This window comes from Eschscholzia californica, unplaced genomic scaffold, assembly GCF_041429995.1.
Source record: "Eschscholzia californica isolate CP2 unplaced genomic scaffold, dmEscCali1.0.p SCAF_1, whole genome shotgun sequence".
Taxonomy (NCBI): Eukaryota; Viridiplantae; Streptophyta; class Magnoliopsida; order Ranunculales; family Papaveraceae; genus Eschscholzia; species Eschscholzia californica.
The window spans coordinates 76,244,300-76,260,435 of NW_028238198.1; the positions used below are offsets into that span (position 1 = coordinate 76,244,300).

Below are 16,136 nucleotides of genomic sequence, written 5' to 3' on the forward strand. Positions count from 1 at the left end.
ATATATATATATATAAAGTGTCCACAACGTCCTACGAAAGCTTAAGTCTTTTTCTTGCTAACACTTTCAAGATAATATGATGCAGCCAACTATGTCTTAGTGGTGCATGTATATCAGAGCGACATATATCGGGATGTTTATGTGTCGCAAAACTCATTTCTACGCCATTTAGGATTAACAAAGTTGGAATTGGGTCATTATATTTAAAAAGATCAGATGAAGATTGAACGGACGCGAATATCCAAAAATAAATCTATGATCGAACTCAAAAAATAATAAAATATCATTCCGTTTTATATAATAGATGTATATATTGTACCACAAAGTCAAATTACTACTTTCTTTTTTTGTTGAAAAAATTACTAAACCTACTTTTGTATGTTCTTTTACATATGTAAGGGACAAGGGACTAGTGTACGATGGTGCATGGGACCGGGTCCATCCGGTTCACGAACACCAACTCGACAGTTCTTATCTCCATGATTAAAGTAGGAAATAATTTATTCTATTGTTAAAAAGAAAGAAATAAAAGTATATCCACCAACTTAAGTTTAATATACAACAATATTTCTTTTATCCCATAATATTTATTAGTGTTTCTTTTTTGTTGCGAAATATTTAACAGAGCTTGAAAACGAAAGATCCTTTCCCACCTTTTTGTTGCTACTATATTACAAGAGAAGAAAAAGAAAAATTGTAAGAGAACATCATTGCGTCAACACAGGTTGTCCAAGTGGTTGATAGTGTTGACATAAACTCTAAAAATTTCAAATTCGATTCCTATAAGAAGTGAAATCTATGGTTATTGATTTAAGTTATTTAAAATATAAATAATGTAATAAGTTTGTCGGGCTTTAGATTTGTTTCATGTCGTTGGACTAACTTAAGTACTTATCGTGCTTATCACATCTCCATCATGTATCAATACCCTGTAACGACAAATGTAGATCGTATTCGATTTTTCAAAAATTGAAAGAGAACATGACTTCTTAATCCCACTGAGAATGATTTCTCCTTCTTCCTTAAGTTTCCAAAATTCTTAAAAAAACATCACAATTAGAAAATGAGGTTGGGTTGTGGCAGTGCAAATGCCAAATGGCACCACTAACTAAAAAAAAACTAAAAAAATATTTGTGCAGTTTGTTTGTGCTTTGTTAGTGAAACAAAATAAAGAAAAAGATTTGGAATGATAATCTAGAAATTAGTAGTGTTTGTGCTTTTCATATTTTAATTTAATTTTGTGCCTTTGTTAACACACAATAGAATGGTTGGTAAGTTATTTGTGCTTTAAAGGTATACGCAGATGTTGATTAAGTGCTTCATATTACTTATTACAATATGTTTATAATTATTTTAGAAGTTCTTTTTATTGGATTACTGTTCAAATGATAAGTTAGAACATTTTTATAATTGTCAATTTGTCATATTCACCAAAGTTTCTTGTCATTATACTTTTTACAAGTACTCTTACTATTTTTGTTTTATTATTATATCATTATAACCGTAACACGAACAAATCATTCCGCTATATTTGTAACAGTATATTTAGACATTGATACGTTTTCTTCATGTAGATATAACAGATTAACTCGAATCTATCCCCCAAAAATTATGAAAGCTTGCTTTCGTATTTGTTCAAAATTTCGAAATAGTTTCAAGACCAAAATTTCGTTAGTCAACTTTAACAACTAATTTAATTTTTTTTTACTAACGTTCATTTCAAAATGGGTCATTTCCTCCAAATTAATTGAGGATTTTGAAAGCGTTATCATCTAGTTCGAAGTTGCATACCTACTGTCGCCATAACCTGGTGAATTAGGAAAATAAAGAGAAGACCTGATCTAGTTTGGGGGTGTTTGAGGATCCTCTTCTAGTTCGCAGTTGCAAAGATTGGCTTGAACCAATGAAATAGCTAATGAATGGAATTTATCTGTTTAAATTTTAGTAAAAATGGTCGTTCAAGTACTTTACATAAACCGATCATAAAGCAGAAGCCATTTCGGAAATGACCCATTTGGTTTTAGGTTTCAGTAGTACGTGTTCCGTTAAGGTTGTTCGCTTCTCTAATCATTTTTTTTTGGTTGAAAGACTCTTCTCTAATCTTACCCAAGTACCTTTTAACTTTTGATGTTGGGCACCCAGGATATAAAGCCCTTAACCACTCTTAATAAAGTAAATTTTCAATGATTATATGACAATATTTTGAGTTTTCCTAGAAACCAAACTTGTCATAAAAACCTCCCTCACCTAACTTTGATCTAATACTAATATTCTAAACCCTACAAATTAAGAGAACAGCCAACAGAAACAACACCAACAACCAATTCTAAATTTGGGTGTTTGACTATTTTGGCCAATAATTTTCTGCAGGCAGGCACACATTACCAACTGCCCTTAACTAAAATAAGTGCTGCCCAATATAATTGGTGGATTCCCTTAATGTTTGACAAAGAACCCACCCTTGTTAATACTTCTTCCTCCATTATTATGAAATTATTTTGTATGGTGGGACTTGGTATATGACGTCTCAGTCCAATGGTAGCTATCCATCATCTTCACATGATATATGATATTAAATACGACAACATTCTGATCATTCCATGAAAATCTACCAAACAGTTTATTTTTCTCATGCTATTTATCAACTCGAGCTTAGTTCTATCAACAAAAAAAAAACTCGAGCTTAGTTTGAGTGGCAGCACGTACGTCATTGAGATGTTTTGCCCGTATTAAGCTATGGATGGCTTCTGAACACAGCTCCACAATGAGACATTTTTCAGCTCATTATTGGATTTTGATAAAACAGAGTAGTTGCTTCGTAAAACATGAAGTTTTAATAAAAGCATGCTACTTTGATTAAGATTATGACAAAACCTAGTAACAAAACAAAAATCAGCATCTGGATCATCTCCGGCTGAGTCCACAAACTACATAATGAAATAACTCAAAAGAAACAAATACATAGTTCATGAAGATTCCGAACATTGAAAGTCATATCTTATATACACCTAAAATGGAAGCTCTAGCCAAAACTATATTCAAAGAGAACAACCATTAACAGGGAATTCTACATAAAAGGAACGGAAAAGTGGCAGCGAAACCTGAATTGTAACAGACCAACAACTATTTGTTTCTCAAGTTTTTCACTTTCCATGTTGACACAGATAATGGAGGAGATATCAAGTTGAAAAAACAAACCTGGAAAGAAACTCAGAAGCTATGAAGTCAAGCAACAGAGGATCAACATTTTTTTGTTAGCTTTCTGAATTATGACTATCAACTTGATCTGGAATCCTGAGTAGCCGACGAGCCCGCTAGTTCTGGTTTGCTCTTGCTTTTCTTTATTTTTGCCTTAACCCTAGATTTTGACATTAAGGTTTGTACTGTGTTTGCGAAATTCCCAACAGCCATTAACACCAAAAGCATCCCAGACACCATTACCTGTCATGACTCGAACAGAACACCGATCACTTTTCCAGTATGAACAGAAAGATGCAGTTTAAGATTCTTCTAGAATATGCGGAACTCCTTCTTACCTGCCACTCAGAGGTAAGACCAACCAGTGCAATTTTAAGTAATAGCAATCCAACATATGCTTCAAAACCCTGAAAGTAAAGGAACAAAAACGTCAAACAAATGTAAGTGTTATTTGGTTCGCTATTAATCACAAACTGGTCTCACCATGTTATATTGATAGGTCCCAATCAAAGCAGTGAAACAAGTTCGCAAATAAAATTCTATTTAGGGCTAGAATAAATCACAACTTGATTCATTTTCGCTTTTCCTTTTTTACATTACAGAAATTTTAGTTTAAATAGAAGGAAGAAAAACAAAACAACTACCATAAGACCACATACACAAAATGAGTCACCCACTATTACTAATTAACCACCCACTCTAAATTTACTACCCTAAAATGTGTGTCAAAGATCTCGAAATTTCCGATGTAACGCGGACACTTACAAGAGTTCGTTGAAAATGAATGTACAAGAGGTGTAAAGATACTTTTGTTGCTCAAACATGAGGTGGCATCCATATAGGTGTAGGTGGCAACATATGGGAGCAATAAGTTTGAGGTGGCTTCCTCTCATGTGAGTATTCATTTGAATAAGACACCTCATTATGTTGAGATGTCCATTTCATTTGAGGTGTCCTCAAATGAGACTCCCATATGACAAATGCCAACCCCATAAAGAGACATCTTGAATGTACAATGACACCCGTGAGGGGTCAACATAATCTCCATTCTCTACACCATAAAAGGGGAGAAGTGATGATGTTCAAACCATCCCATCTTCTTCTATCGTCATAAACCAACAACAAGAGAAAGAAAGAGAGAGTGTTAGAGAGAAAGTAGAGAAAGAGTGTTAGAGAGAAAGTATAGTTTCTTCTAACTTGTATTTTCTTTTGAAGTAAGAAAGGGTTCATAGAAATACTCCTAGTATAAGAGAGGTTGTTCATAATTTTTCACTCCTTATTTAGAGAGAAGAAGTTGTGATTCATTTCTCAAGTGAATCCATCTACAAATTGCTCAATCTTTGTGTGATTTCGATTCGGCTTTAGTTGCAATTAGGTGTCTAAGACTCACGACCTCTTGTAACAGTTTTTTTTCTTTTTTTTTTTTTTGGTCAGCGCATGAGGTGGTAACATTAGGGGACAAGGTATATATGAGGTGTGGTGGCATCCATATAGGTGTAGGAGGCAACATATGGGTGTGGTGGCATCCATATAGGTGTAGGAGGCAACATATGGGTGTGCTGGCATCCATCAAGCGTCTAAGGTCAGACAATTGAAGAGAATATACTGGTATGGAGTTTGATAGTTTTTGTCAAAAAGAAGGCATCAAAAGACAATCCACAATGGCGAACTCTGTACAACAAAATGGAGTAGCAAGCAGATGAAGAGAACCTTGTTGGAAAGAACAAGAGCAATGTTGAGAGCTGCAGGAATGGCCAAGTCATTTTGGGTGGAAGCAGTTAAGACCGCATGATATGTGATCAATCGGTACCCATCAACAGCAACTGATCTAAGGACGCCAATGAAAATGTGGACAGGTAAACCAGCTGATTATTCTCGCTTACATGTGTTTGGAACAAGGAATGAAAAATCGAAACGACTGAAATATTTCGGTTTTTCAAACCAGTGCAACGAAACATCACTTACAGAAGTTTCGTGCATGATTTCGGCGAAAATCATGCGAAATTTCGAGCTATTTTATCCAGATCTGGAAGAAAACGATGGATCTACAGAAACCCTAACTTAACAAGCCAAAATCAGATCATATTTACCTTCATCTCTATCTTCTTCATTTTTTTTTGTATATATATCCATTATTTCCTTAAAATCAAGAAACCCTAGAGAGAGAAAGAGAAGAAGGACTTGTCAGCTGGGATTTGTGGGCTATGTTATTATTAGGGTTTCTTGAGGTTATTGGTTATCACCCCTATGAATTTGCTTTTGTTAAAGTTAACCCCCTCCAATGACAATAAAATTGCAAATCAGCCCTATTATTTACCCCCACAGCAACATTATTATCTTTTGGGTGTTATTTGTAACAAATAATTAAATTTAGGCCCCCCCAAAAAATTGTGTTATTGCAGATTAGCCCTCAAATTAACAAATTTTGTCACAAAGTCTATCATTTTTTTTTTCATTTTTGCCCCTTGCATCATCTCCTTGTAACAAATGTTTTTTGTAAGTCTTATTTTCAATAAATAATTCAATTGCAACATATTTCTATCGTTTCCGTAAATTGTAAAACTTCCACACTGACCGAAACATTTCCACGAAACGTTTCTACTTTTGGACCGACCGAAACTTCCAGACGAAGTTTCATTCCTTGGTTTGGAAGTCCGGTTTACGTGATGTACAACACCTAAGAAACATCAAATCTAGATTTGAAATCCAGAAGATGTATTTTCTCAGGGTATGATAATGGTGTGAAGGTCGTGAGTCTTAGACACCTATATGCAACTAAAGTCAAGTCGAAAATCACACAAAGATGAGCAATTTGTAGATGGATTCACTTAAGAAATGAATTACAACTTCTTTTCTCTAAACAAGGAGAGAACAATTATGAACAACTTCTCTTTTATACTAGGAGAAATACTATGAACTCTTTCTTACTTCAAAAGAAAGTAAGAGTTAGAAGAAACTGTACTTTCTCTCTAACACTCTCTCTTTCTCTCTTGTTGTTGGTTTATGAAGACGGAAGAAGATGGAATGGGATGGGATGGTTTGAACATCATCTTTTAAAGTGTAAAGAATGGAGATTATTTTGACACCTCACCATTGAGGTGTCATTGTACATTTAGGATGTCTCTTATGGGGTTGACATTTGTCATATGGGAGTCTCATTTGAGGACACCTCAAATGAAATGGACACCTCAACATAATGAGGTGTCTTATTCAAATGAGTACTCACATGTGACACCTCAAACTCATTGCTCTTATATGTTGCCACCTACACCTATATGGATGCCACCGTACTCATCATGCCATCTTATCCCCTAATGTTACCACCTCATGTTTGAGCAACAAAAGTATCTTTACACCTCTTGTACAGATTTCAGATATCCGAAACTGGTATGATGTGTCTGTATGGGTAAAACCGAAACGGGAATAAGGTGGTATAATATGGAGTTCCTTTTCTTAGGTATTTGGTCCTTCACTTGGTACTTACATAACTTCTTTAATTTTGGAATAACCATTGTACATTATGCAAACGATCGACCTAACTTGATATTTCATCGTCCTAACACAATACGTTCAAGCATACAAGATGAAATACAAGGGCTAGTATTAAGCTAGTTAGTATGAGTAGCAGGACTAAGCGAGTGACATGAATGAGTACATAAATTATCTTACATGGCAAAACCTAAACAGGGGTATTGACATTACATCGGTAATCTCACAATCTCAATGTTCAATTGGTCTTATTTTATTTCCACATAAGCATATCTTATGCAACATTTTGAGTTTATCTATAGACGCTAATATTAGGTAAATAACGACCTTTAGGCTTATTGCAAGAGACAGGCGGACAAAGAAAATATTTTGTCTGCACGAGTAATAACTAATTATATGTGGACTTATAAACTATTCAGTATCGAGAATACTTGAATTACCTGTAGAACAAATAGTATGGGACATAGCAACCATAGTTGACCTTCTACACCAGCAGTTTCTCCCCATACCACATCCATTCTTTTTGCCTGCAAAAAGCGAGGAAGTAAATAAAGACTATATATAAATAGATGAATTAGGAGTCGTAAGGTATTATAGACAAATATGTCTATTTCAACAATTCACCGAGAGACCACTATTATTGAAATTACATTACAAAGTATAAAATCACGATTGGTCAATAACTCATGTGGAGAAATGACCGAATGAACAAGGTACTTGAATATATCAAATAATAATCATAAGTGTCACCTTTCCCAATGCAATACGGGTATACAGTCTTTGCCGTTGATATCGATTTTGTAGAAGCATCGCAACTCCTTGCATAATAGCCCATTGGAGGAACAAATGAACACCTCTCTGCTTACTATGTAAAAGGATCAGGAGTGACAATCGAGAAAAAACACAAAACTGACCAGTTCATTATGGTTAAACAGTGACCTGCTTGTGCGCACAATCAGGTTGGCCTTTAATCTCCCATGTGAGACTGACAAGTGCCATCAGCATAGCACAGTAGTGATGGAATATCCACCTGAAACGCATATTTAAGAAACTAAGAAGTCCTTAAAACTTTCAAAATGAGTCAAATTTAATTCAAACGAGTACAGGCGCATGATATAATACTAAAGGTGGTGTATATCGTGCTAGTATAAAAAAATGTGAAATATCTGCAAGCATAGTAGAGTGCTAGACGATCTTGAAATCAAAATTTGATCTTCGGGGGTATCCTCCATAGCTACTTACGTTGAAAATGTTTAGAATAGTCGTTTTAAGGGCTGAATTGAGGGGGCTTGAAGTCCAGCTTACAAATATTAAACAATATACAAAACACACTTGTGATTTCTGTGAAAAGGGCGAATCTTGTCACTCGAATGATCCATGCTACATTCAAATTCATGAAAACCATTATGAACGATGGTACGATACCCTTGAACGAAAAAACTGATAGCATGTCTTTAACAGAAAATGAAAGGCACACGAAGAGATACTAAAGCACTCAAGCGTAATCCTTTCATGAGTGTCAAGGCAAGTTCAATAGAATAAAAAGATTAAAACTCAGAAGCTTGGTCTTGAGGATAATCGCTTAAGAATTTGAAGGCTGCAATGGCAGGGTTTTAATATGTTCGGACTGTGTGGCAGGAGGTAAAGAGGACCCGTTTTCACCGGCTAACGTTTCTCTTGCAGCGAATTTCAGAAGAAATGACCTTTCTCGATGGGGTAGACAGTCCTTCTTAATTGATTCCATTAATTGCTGCTGTTTACGGGCAAATGCTCCACATAATAAGAGTATGAACTGATGTGATGATACGATAATTAATATGGGCACTCAAGAAGTATGCTGTCAAATGGATGTTAAGACCTGGCCACATAAGTCCACAAGGTAGAAAACCCACTGCCAGTGCAGCCTTCAAAGTGCAAACCAGTTCCCAGAAAATTTTCAGGCTTTCAGACCTGGATCAATTACCATGAACGAATATCACTGCCATTCGCTCTCAACACATTCTCTCGCAAAGCCAAACTTGTATAGAGAAACAATAGCCAGGCCTGAAAGAGATGGTATTGATTAACCTAATCAGTATAATATTACATGAATTACCAAGTCAAATGAATATCTATTGGAATAGCCACATTTGCACACATCAGATACCTGGTACATCTGGACTGGTAACGTCGGCAGGCACCCTTCCCAGACCCATGATCTTAGAAGTAGTAAAACTGACGGGAAAAGAAGAAACAGAATTGCTGTTCTATCCTGGCTCATGAGAGTGGTACTATTAGTTTATATAACTCCCGTAATTTAAAAAGCATGAAATTGAAATAGAAATAAAAAAGAACTGTCAACACATACTACAATAATAGTACTAATTTGTGGTATAAAACATATTGTTTTAAAGGAAAGTACGCGCTAAAGGATAGTCGTAATTCATCATAAAATACTCAATTTATTGTAGGATAAGACAACATACGACTACAGTTCACAATGCAAACATAATGTCATAAACATACCATTTTCTTTCCGTAAAAGCTCCATATCAATTCTAGGCTATATCCCACATTCAAATATATTAAAAGACACCAAACAAGAGCAATACTTTTTCGGCCATCAGTACTTAAGAGATGAGACTCGGCATGCAAACATTTCGATATTATAGATTGAAATTAAATGACGATATAGAACAGTTTTTCCACTATTCAATTATAATTTACAACATTCTATTCCAAACTCCCTGACCTGTATAAATCACGACAAAACCATTTTGCCTTCTCATCTCTTAAGCACTCATTGCGGAAATATGTTCACGGGTTCCATCATTTGGTTAATGCTATGAAGTTGTAATAAACGTTGTCACTGAAGCATGCATTGATCAGCATTAACTATGCCAAAAATTTTGTTATACGAATACAATCGCACTAAAATATGTGTGATTTCTTACGGGTATCCTTTAAATTCAGAATAGCAGAGAAAGATCTACTTCTAAATGTCACTTCCTAGACACAAGGAAGTAAGGAACATCTTAAACTTAACGAAGGGAAAAAGGTATGGTTTTAGGTAGTAAAGAGGCATACTTTGTAGCTGTTGTATTCCTCTTTGATTTTCAACTGAACATCTTTCCTGGTTGCGCGTACACTAATGGGACCGAGAAACATCTTCAGGAACCCACCTGTTACCAAATGAAACTCAATAATAAGTATCATTAAGTAAAGAAGAATGTGCCCTAAATTTCAATTTTTACAACCATTAATGTTATAAAGGAAACTAAAAGAGCTATAGAAAAGTGATTACCATGAGGTTTGACAGGAAGAAATGAAGCTGCGTCTCCATCACGCAAAGTACATCTCGCCCTGAACAATTCTTCCTCCAGCTAAAGTATCAATCAAAACCCAAAAATGATCAATTAAAAGCACAAATTGAATTCAAATCACCAGCAATCATCACAAAAGTTAATTAACAGAGTAAGATAAGAAAATCTATAATGAACAGAAACCCTAAAATAAACTAAAAAGTCCAACACAAAAGATGAAATTGAGACAAGATAATGTTCAATTTGAAGAAATCGACAAGAAAGGAATAAAAATTTTCTATAGTTGCAAAAAATTTGATACCTTTTCAGCAATTTTGCGATCTAGAACACCTCTTTTAACATCCGAATGAATTGAAGAACGAAGCTTGACGATATTGGAATCAAGAGCGGCAGCTCGTTGACGGAGGGATTGATCTTCATGAGAAAACCTAGAGATAAAGGATGAAGCAGAGTCTTGTAACTCCTTGGCTAACTCAATTACTCCATAGACTTCTTCCGCAATCTTCTTATCTGAATTTGAATCCCCCATCGTCTTCTTCTTCCTAATAGGGACTATCTATAATCACTCTTTCTCTCTCTCTCTAAACTCTTTCTCTCTCTAAACTCTTTCTCATACTTTGTAGTATTTCCCTAGGAAGAGAAGAGAAGAGATGAAGGGAAGGAGTGTTTTTCTTTCTTTTCTCTCTCGTTGATATATTCTGAAATCTGGATCACCTCATGCTTCGACACGCAACTTTCTCTCTCTTCCTACTTTTCTTTTATATTGTTGGGTTTTTGTATTGACACCACTTTAGTGTCAATATTTAGATTACACCCTCGTTCTTTTTTTATGAGGACTGGTAGAGATTCCAACGTGGACAGAAATCCTTAAATCTCAGTTAAGTTTTTTATGTGCAAATCGCACATGTGAATCATGATGAAATGTTTTTTTTAGTAGTATCTATTTATAGTTAAAGAGAATGACATCCACAATACCAATTTGCGAACATCAACCTAACAAAGAAAGAGTAGGAATTGAGGTTTTGTTTGAAATAGTAGTTTTTAAAGATTATGAATGGTATCGATAAATCTGTTTTAACAACAAGATAGGAGGAGTAGCAGGGAAGATGATGACTAAAAGGAAATGGGCTGCCCATGAGAGGCTTCCAATTGGCACCAATTAAAGACTGACTTGACTGCAATCATGAAAAGAGTAACTGAGAATGACAAGGTTCTTCATTTGAACTTGAAATTGTCGAGCTTCGATCACAAAATATATAAGAACCCCCTTGTTTTTCATTTCATTTTGTTAAGTAGCCTTCTTAATGCCCGAAAGTGGCATATCAACCTAGAACGAGCCTCAATTATTGTTGATAAGAGAAAATTCTAATTCTTCGCATGAATGGTTGGTGAAGGTGCAGTGGAGGTGGTTTTGGTATATGAAGGTGGTGTTGGGCCGCAGGTGATTAATAATGAAGAAAGAAGAAGAGGTGCTTTTTTTTTTGTTGAACTTGAAGAAGAGGTGCTTGAGTTGTAAATTGAAAAGTAAGGAAAGGCCTTTTTGTCTCAATTTGCACATAAAGAAACTTAACTGAGATTTATGTTTTCCTTCCATGTGGGAGTTTATACCAATTCTGTAAGAATAATTGGAGCATAATCCTAACATTAACATTAAAGTAAGGGGTCAATACCAAAATTTTCTTTTCATATTACTTTTATTTTTGAAGGCCTATATTCATCTTGGTCCCGGAGACGTGACCAGTCGGACATTTTAGCTTGCTCAATAGACTATTTTGGCCCATTGGCTAAGACTTTTGTTATTATAAAGTTCATTTCATCATTTGTAGTGTCAAGTGGGCTTCGAAAAGTTTTCAGCATCAACAATAAGTCAAGGTTCAACCAAAGTTGTCGATACTTTTCTATAAAATTTATTATTAGAATTAAATCTTCGATACAAAATTCAAGATTTATGTCAAAGGTGTCGACTATGTTATCTTCACCGACATAAGATAGTTCGAAATTACGAAAAACATAAGGAAAAAAAACTAAAAAGGTTTACCTATTAGAAATGTATTTTCTTGAACAAAGAACACTAATTCATGTATTTTATTACCTCTTGAAGAAACCATTATCCATTTCTTATTACAACTAGGGTTCCAAAGAATCAAGAAAATACATTTGGAAGAAAGAACATAACAAAATTGGTTCATTCTAGGACTGAAGAAAGAAATTACTCCATGTAATAAAATCTAATTTAACAAAAATAAAATTTAGAAAAAACAAAAATTTCAAAATTTCCCAATTCAGGAAATTGTTATATACCATATATAGAGAGCTTATAGAAGAGAGTGACCTAGTTGTGTTGTTGTTTTTGAGAAGAATTATCATCACCAGTCCAGTAAGTTTTAACAGCAACTAGAATTTTCTCAGGGTTGAATGGTCCACTTTCATGATCCATAATCTGACTCTTCCATCTCATTCCTTCAGTTATAGTCTGTATCTTAACCAACACTTCTACTGTATCTCTGAATACTACTGTTCCTTCTGGTCTTAGTATTCTATCCATCTCTAGCAAAATATATGTTATGTCACACCTGCGTGTCACCCGAAAAAAAAAAAATTAACATATCTTAAATGATTACGTATTATTTGACCATATAACGTGGTGGCAGCTGATGTGTACATGCCATGTCAGCTCATCAGATGAACCACAACATCTTATTGGGTCCCCAGACGGACTCAGGGTTAGACGTCTTATTGGATACCCGGACTTGATATGTACATTTTCAAATACTACTAAGCCAAGTTGGTCAGGATGATTGCTGAAATCAGCTCAATAAGGTACTCATTAGCCGAGTCAGACCCCTACTCAGAAACCTCAATGGAAAAAGTCTGAAACTTGACGCGAGTGCTGAGTCAGATTTCAGATCTGAATTGGAAAACACTACCTAAGTCAAGTTTGTCAAGAAAAAAGTGAAACAAAAATCAATGGGTGGATGTTATTACCTGTCTTGGTAGATACTGAATACACCAGCGGCATGGATGAGATCATAAGTTCTTGGGTACGTCGAGAAAGCTTCACACCAATCCTGATACGTTCCGATGAATCCTCTCTCGTAAATCACACCTAGAGTGTCATGAGGAGTATTCGCTGGAACCACATTCATAACCCACACTGGATATTTAATCAATGCAGCTGCAAATCCTCCTAAGTAAGCATTCATATCCATTATGTTTCGATATTGTCCTTGAGCAAGAGCGCTTATAATCCTCTTATAATGAGTCACACGATCCTTCCATAACTCGTTGTCTTCTCTGAACTTTTCTGCAGTTATTCCTGGAATCGAGTTGCTGCTTATTCTAGGAGGAAGGGAAAATGCTCGTTCGGGCCATTTCTCTAATGCCCCACCAGCAACTTCATCTGCATTGCTTACCTCCGGTAGTGGTGTTATGCAAGTTTCCATATTTTTGTACCTAACAGAATTGAAAGCATATAGAGAGTTACAGACTAGATGTTCGTAAATCAAGAAAACGGATTAAACATAACATGTGAGATTAGTCCCTCATCGACAAAAGGAAGTCTCATAACTATGCTCACAGCCAAGTTAATAAATGTGCAAGTTGGGTAGGAATCCACTAAAACAGAGAAATAAGAGCTTAAAAACATGGATGAGTACCAGGCAGCATCTGCATCATCTGCTTTGCATATATGTGGTGTTTTATAGACCTTTCGACTCTTCACACACTCAACATGATTGAGTGGTTTTTGCCAAATAGAAAGGTCATTCTTCTCAACCACTTTTTTCCAGCAGAGACGAGTAGCAACATCCTCGATGGCATCTTGTTCTTGTTTAAGATCTTCTTGCGTTCTTTCCCAACCTTTCCAGTATTTCTTCCAACGGATCGGAGGACCAGACAATATCCAATAACCACCCGGTCTTAGAACTCTGTCTACTTCAATCAGATATAACCCATCTAGAAATAAAGAAATTATGTCTAAATCAATAACAAGCTTAAGTTTCATTATGACTTAACCGAAAATTTTACTCATCGGGTATAGTACTAATTATGCCTTATTTTGCAAAAAAAGAGGAATCAGAAAGGACCTTACCATATTGCTGCCAAGGGATCAAACAACGCGAGCAATGAGCCATATCAAAAGCTCTTGCTGGGTAAGGGATCCTCTGCGTTGCCATTATACCAATCATAGCAGGAACTCCTCGTTCCAAAGCGAATTGAACTTGTGCCTCGTGTGTATCTCTCGGTGCAAATGACATTGTTACAATGTCTCTCTTCAATAAATATGCGCCCCAACTTGCAACCTTCAAAGATTAATTACGAGATAAAAAAAGTTAGCACCGAAGATTAACGGTCTTCTAATACTTACAAGATCTAAATGGATAAAATAGAGTAATAGAATGTGAGGAATCTTACTCCACACCCCGTATCGATTGCAGTTCTGATTTTTCCGCTTGTGAGAGGGATGAGCTCGTTTATGTCATCGATATAAGCATCTGCACCACGTGGAAACATAGTACCTCCTCCTGGGAACCGGAACCGATCTCCTTCAACTTGGATCCAATTTTGAATAGCCTTTTCGATACTAAGTTCTTTATGAGGAATATTATCATACCAAGCATAGTCCCTACTTTGTGGCCATTTGAATGGGTTCTTATACTTGGGTGGTGGAGGTATCAAACAGAGCAAGAGCTCTTCTTTCTTTGGGCAATGTCTCTCTCTATATTTCAACATTGCGCTTTCAAATTTTCTCGATCTTTCTGGGTGTTGACATGGAGTATATTCACTATATGACATGTCACAAGAAGGAAACTTTTTAGCCACACTAGTGTCATCGATACGCATTGAATGATGAGCTTCGAAATCAAGATCGGGTGATGATGATGTTTCGACTGTGGTCGCATGGGAATGAGTTACTTTAGGTGTTGAAAGATCACATCCGGCATTGTTTGAAACTTCAGAGTGGGTGCTGATACTGGAAGGTGAGTTTTGCCAAGCTCCTAATACGTAGAATAGGACACATAGACAACTAACACCTATGACCCAAGTTAGGCGTTTTCTCTTTGCTTCCAAATGATGGTGCTTGGGAGACCCTCCACTATAGTCCTTCGCCATTAGTCCTGCAAATAACTCCGGAGATATAGAACAATTTTTCGATGAAGTTCAAAAAGAAAATTCATCCTTAACCATTAGTACTATAGTAACTAGTCTTAATCTAAATCAGAAGATTTATAGAAGAAATCAACTCTCAAGAAGGATGTAGTCATGAAATTGAATACAAAAGTTCAACGAACATTTCCGTAACGGCCCGCTCAGCCCATTGCAAACATTCTCTCTGTTGGGCTCTCGGTCGGGTATACGGGTTTGTAACCTAACTGGGCTGACGCGGATTCCCTAGTATAAAAATGCATAACCTATGATTAAGCAACTCTTCACCTACAACCCATATTATGGACACTCCCAAGGGATGTTGGATAATACAAAGATTCAAGATGAGGAAAAAACACTACATTAAACAAACAAGAAACAAAATTAACCTTAAAACAGACACACATTACCCATAGATATATCCAAGAAAACAAACCAAATAAGAGAACATAATTCACCTTTATCAAATCTCTTCTAACAATCAATTTTAGAGTAATGAGGTATGAAACCACCAATGTCCTTTGAACTTCCTACTATTTTTCAGAACAATTTATGAACTTTCTAAAGGAAGAAAAGGCAATACCCATCATTGGGGAGACAAATGTTAGATTACTATTTTTTTTTTTTTTTGAAGATCAAAATGTTAGATTTTGAGAGACCAGAAAAATGTTAATGAGATTAAGGAGAGTCTAAAATAAAGAATGAAAGATGGATGGAGAAGTAGAAAATTATAACAGAAGGCAACAGAAGAGAAATAGAAGGAGACTGACCAGCCTTGAAAAGCTCTCTTTCTCCTTCATCAACAACTTCTTTTCTCTTCCAATTAATAAATAGTAATCAACTCTAACTAACCAATTTTTTGGACTTTGGAGCTATGAGCACCAATTTTTCTATAGGTTAATTCCAATTTGGCCCCCAATTTGCCATCAACTTGAAATTTGTCCCCCATATTTGTCTAACATTTCAGATGACCCCCAAGAGTCGAGACCTTTGATTGTTTGT

At 35.7% G+C, this 16,136-nt stretch overlaps 2 protein-coding genes across 2 annotated transcripts; both read right to left on the minus strand.

Moving 5' to 3' along the window:
* Positions 1–2,915: 2,915 nt before the first annotated feature.
* Positions 2,916–10,761, minus strand: LOC147569248 (uncharacterized). The gene is made up of 10 exons (XM_086655728.1): positions 10,291–10,761; positions 9,971–10,049; positions 9,754–9,848; positions 8,834–8,938; positions 8,651–8,730; positions 7,627–7,717; positions 7,438–7,545; positions 7,128–7,214; positions 3,537–3,605; positions 2,916–3,441 (listed from the first exon to the last, which is right to left on the minus strand). Exons 1-10 carry the CDS (start codon positions 10,516–10,518, stop codon positions 3,277–3,279), a joined length of 1,107 nt encoding a protein of 368 aa, XP_086511854.1. The 5' UTR covers positions 10,519–10,761; the 3' UTR covers positions 2,916–3,276.
* A 1,280-nt stretch (positions 10,762–12,041) lies between these two features.
* LOC147569249 (putative methyltransferase PMT18) lies at positions 12,042–15,994 on the minus strand. Its single transcript, XM_086655727.1, has 6 exons — positions 15,593–15,994; positions 14,403–15,106; positions 14,080–14,290; positions 13,646–13,943; positions 12,975–13,442; positions 12,042–12,562 (listed from the first exon to the last, which is right to left on the minus strand). The coding sequence occupies exons 2-6, from the start codon at positions 15,099–15,101 to the stop codon at positions 12,322–12,324; spliced, it is 1,917 nt and encodes a 638-aa protein (XP_086511853.1). The 5' UTR covers positions 15,102–15,106; positions 15,593–15,994; the 3' UTR covers positions 12,042–12,321.
* Positions 15,995–16,136: the final 142 nt, after the last annotated feature.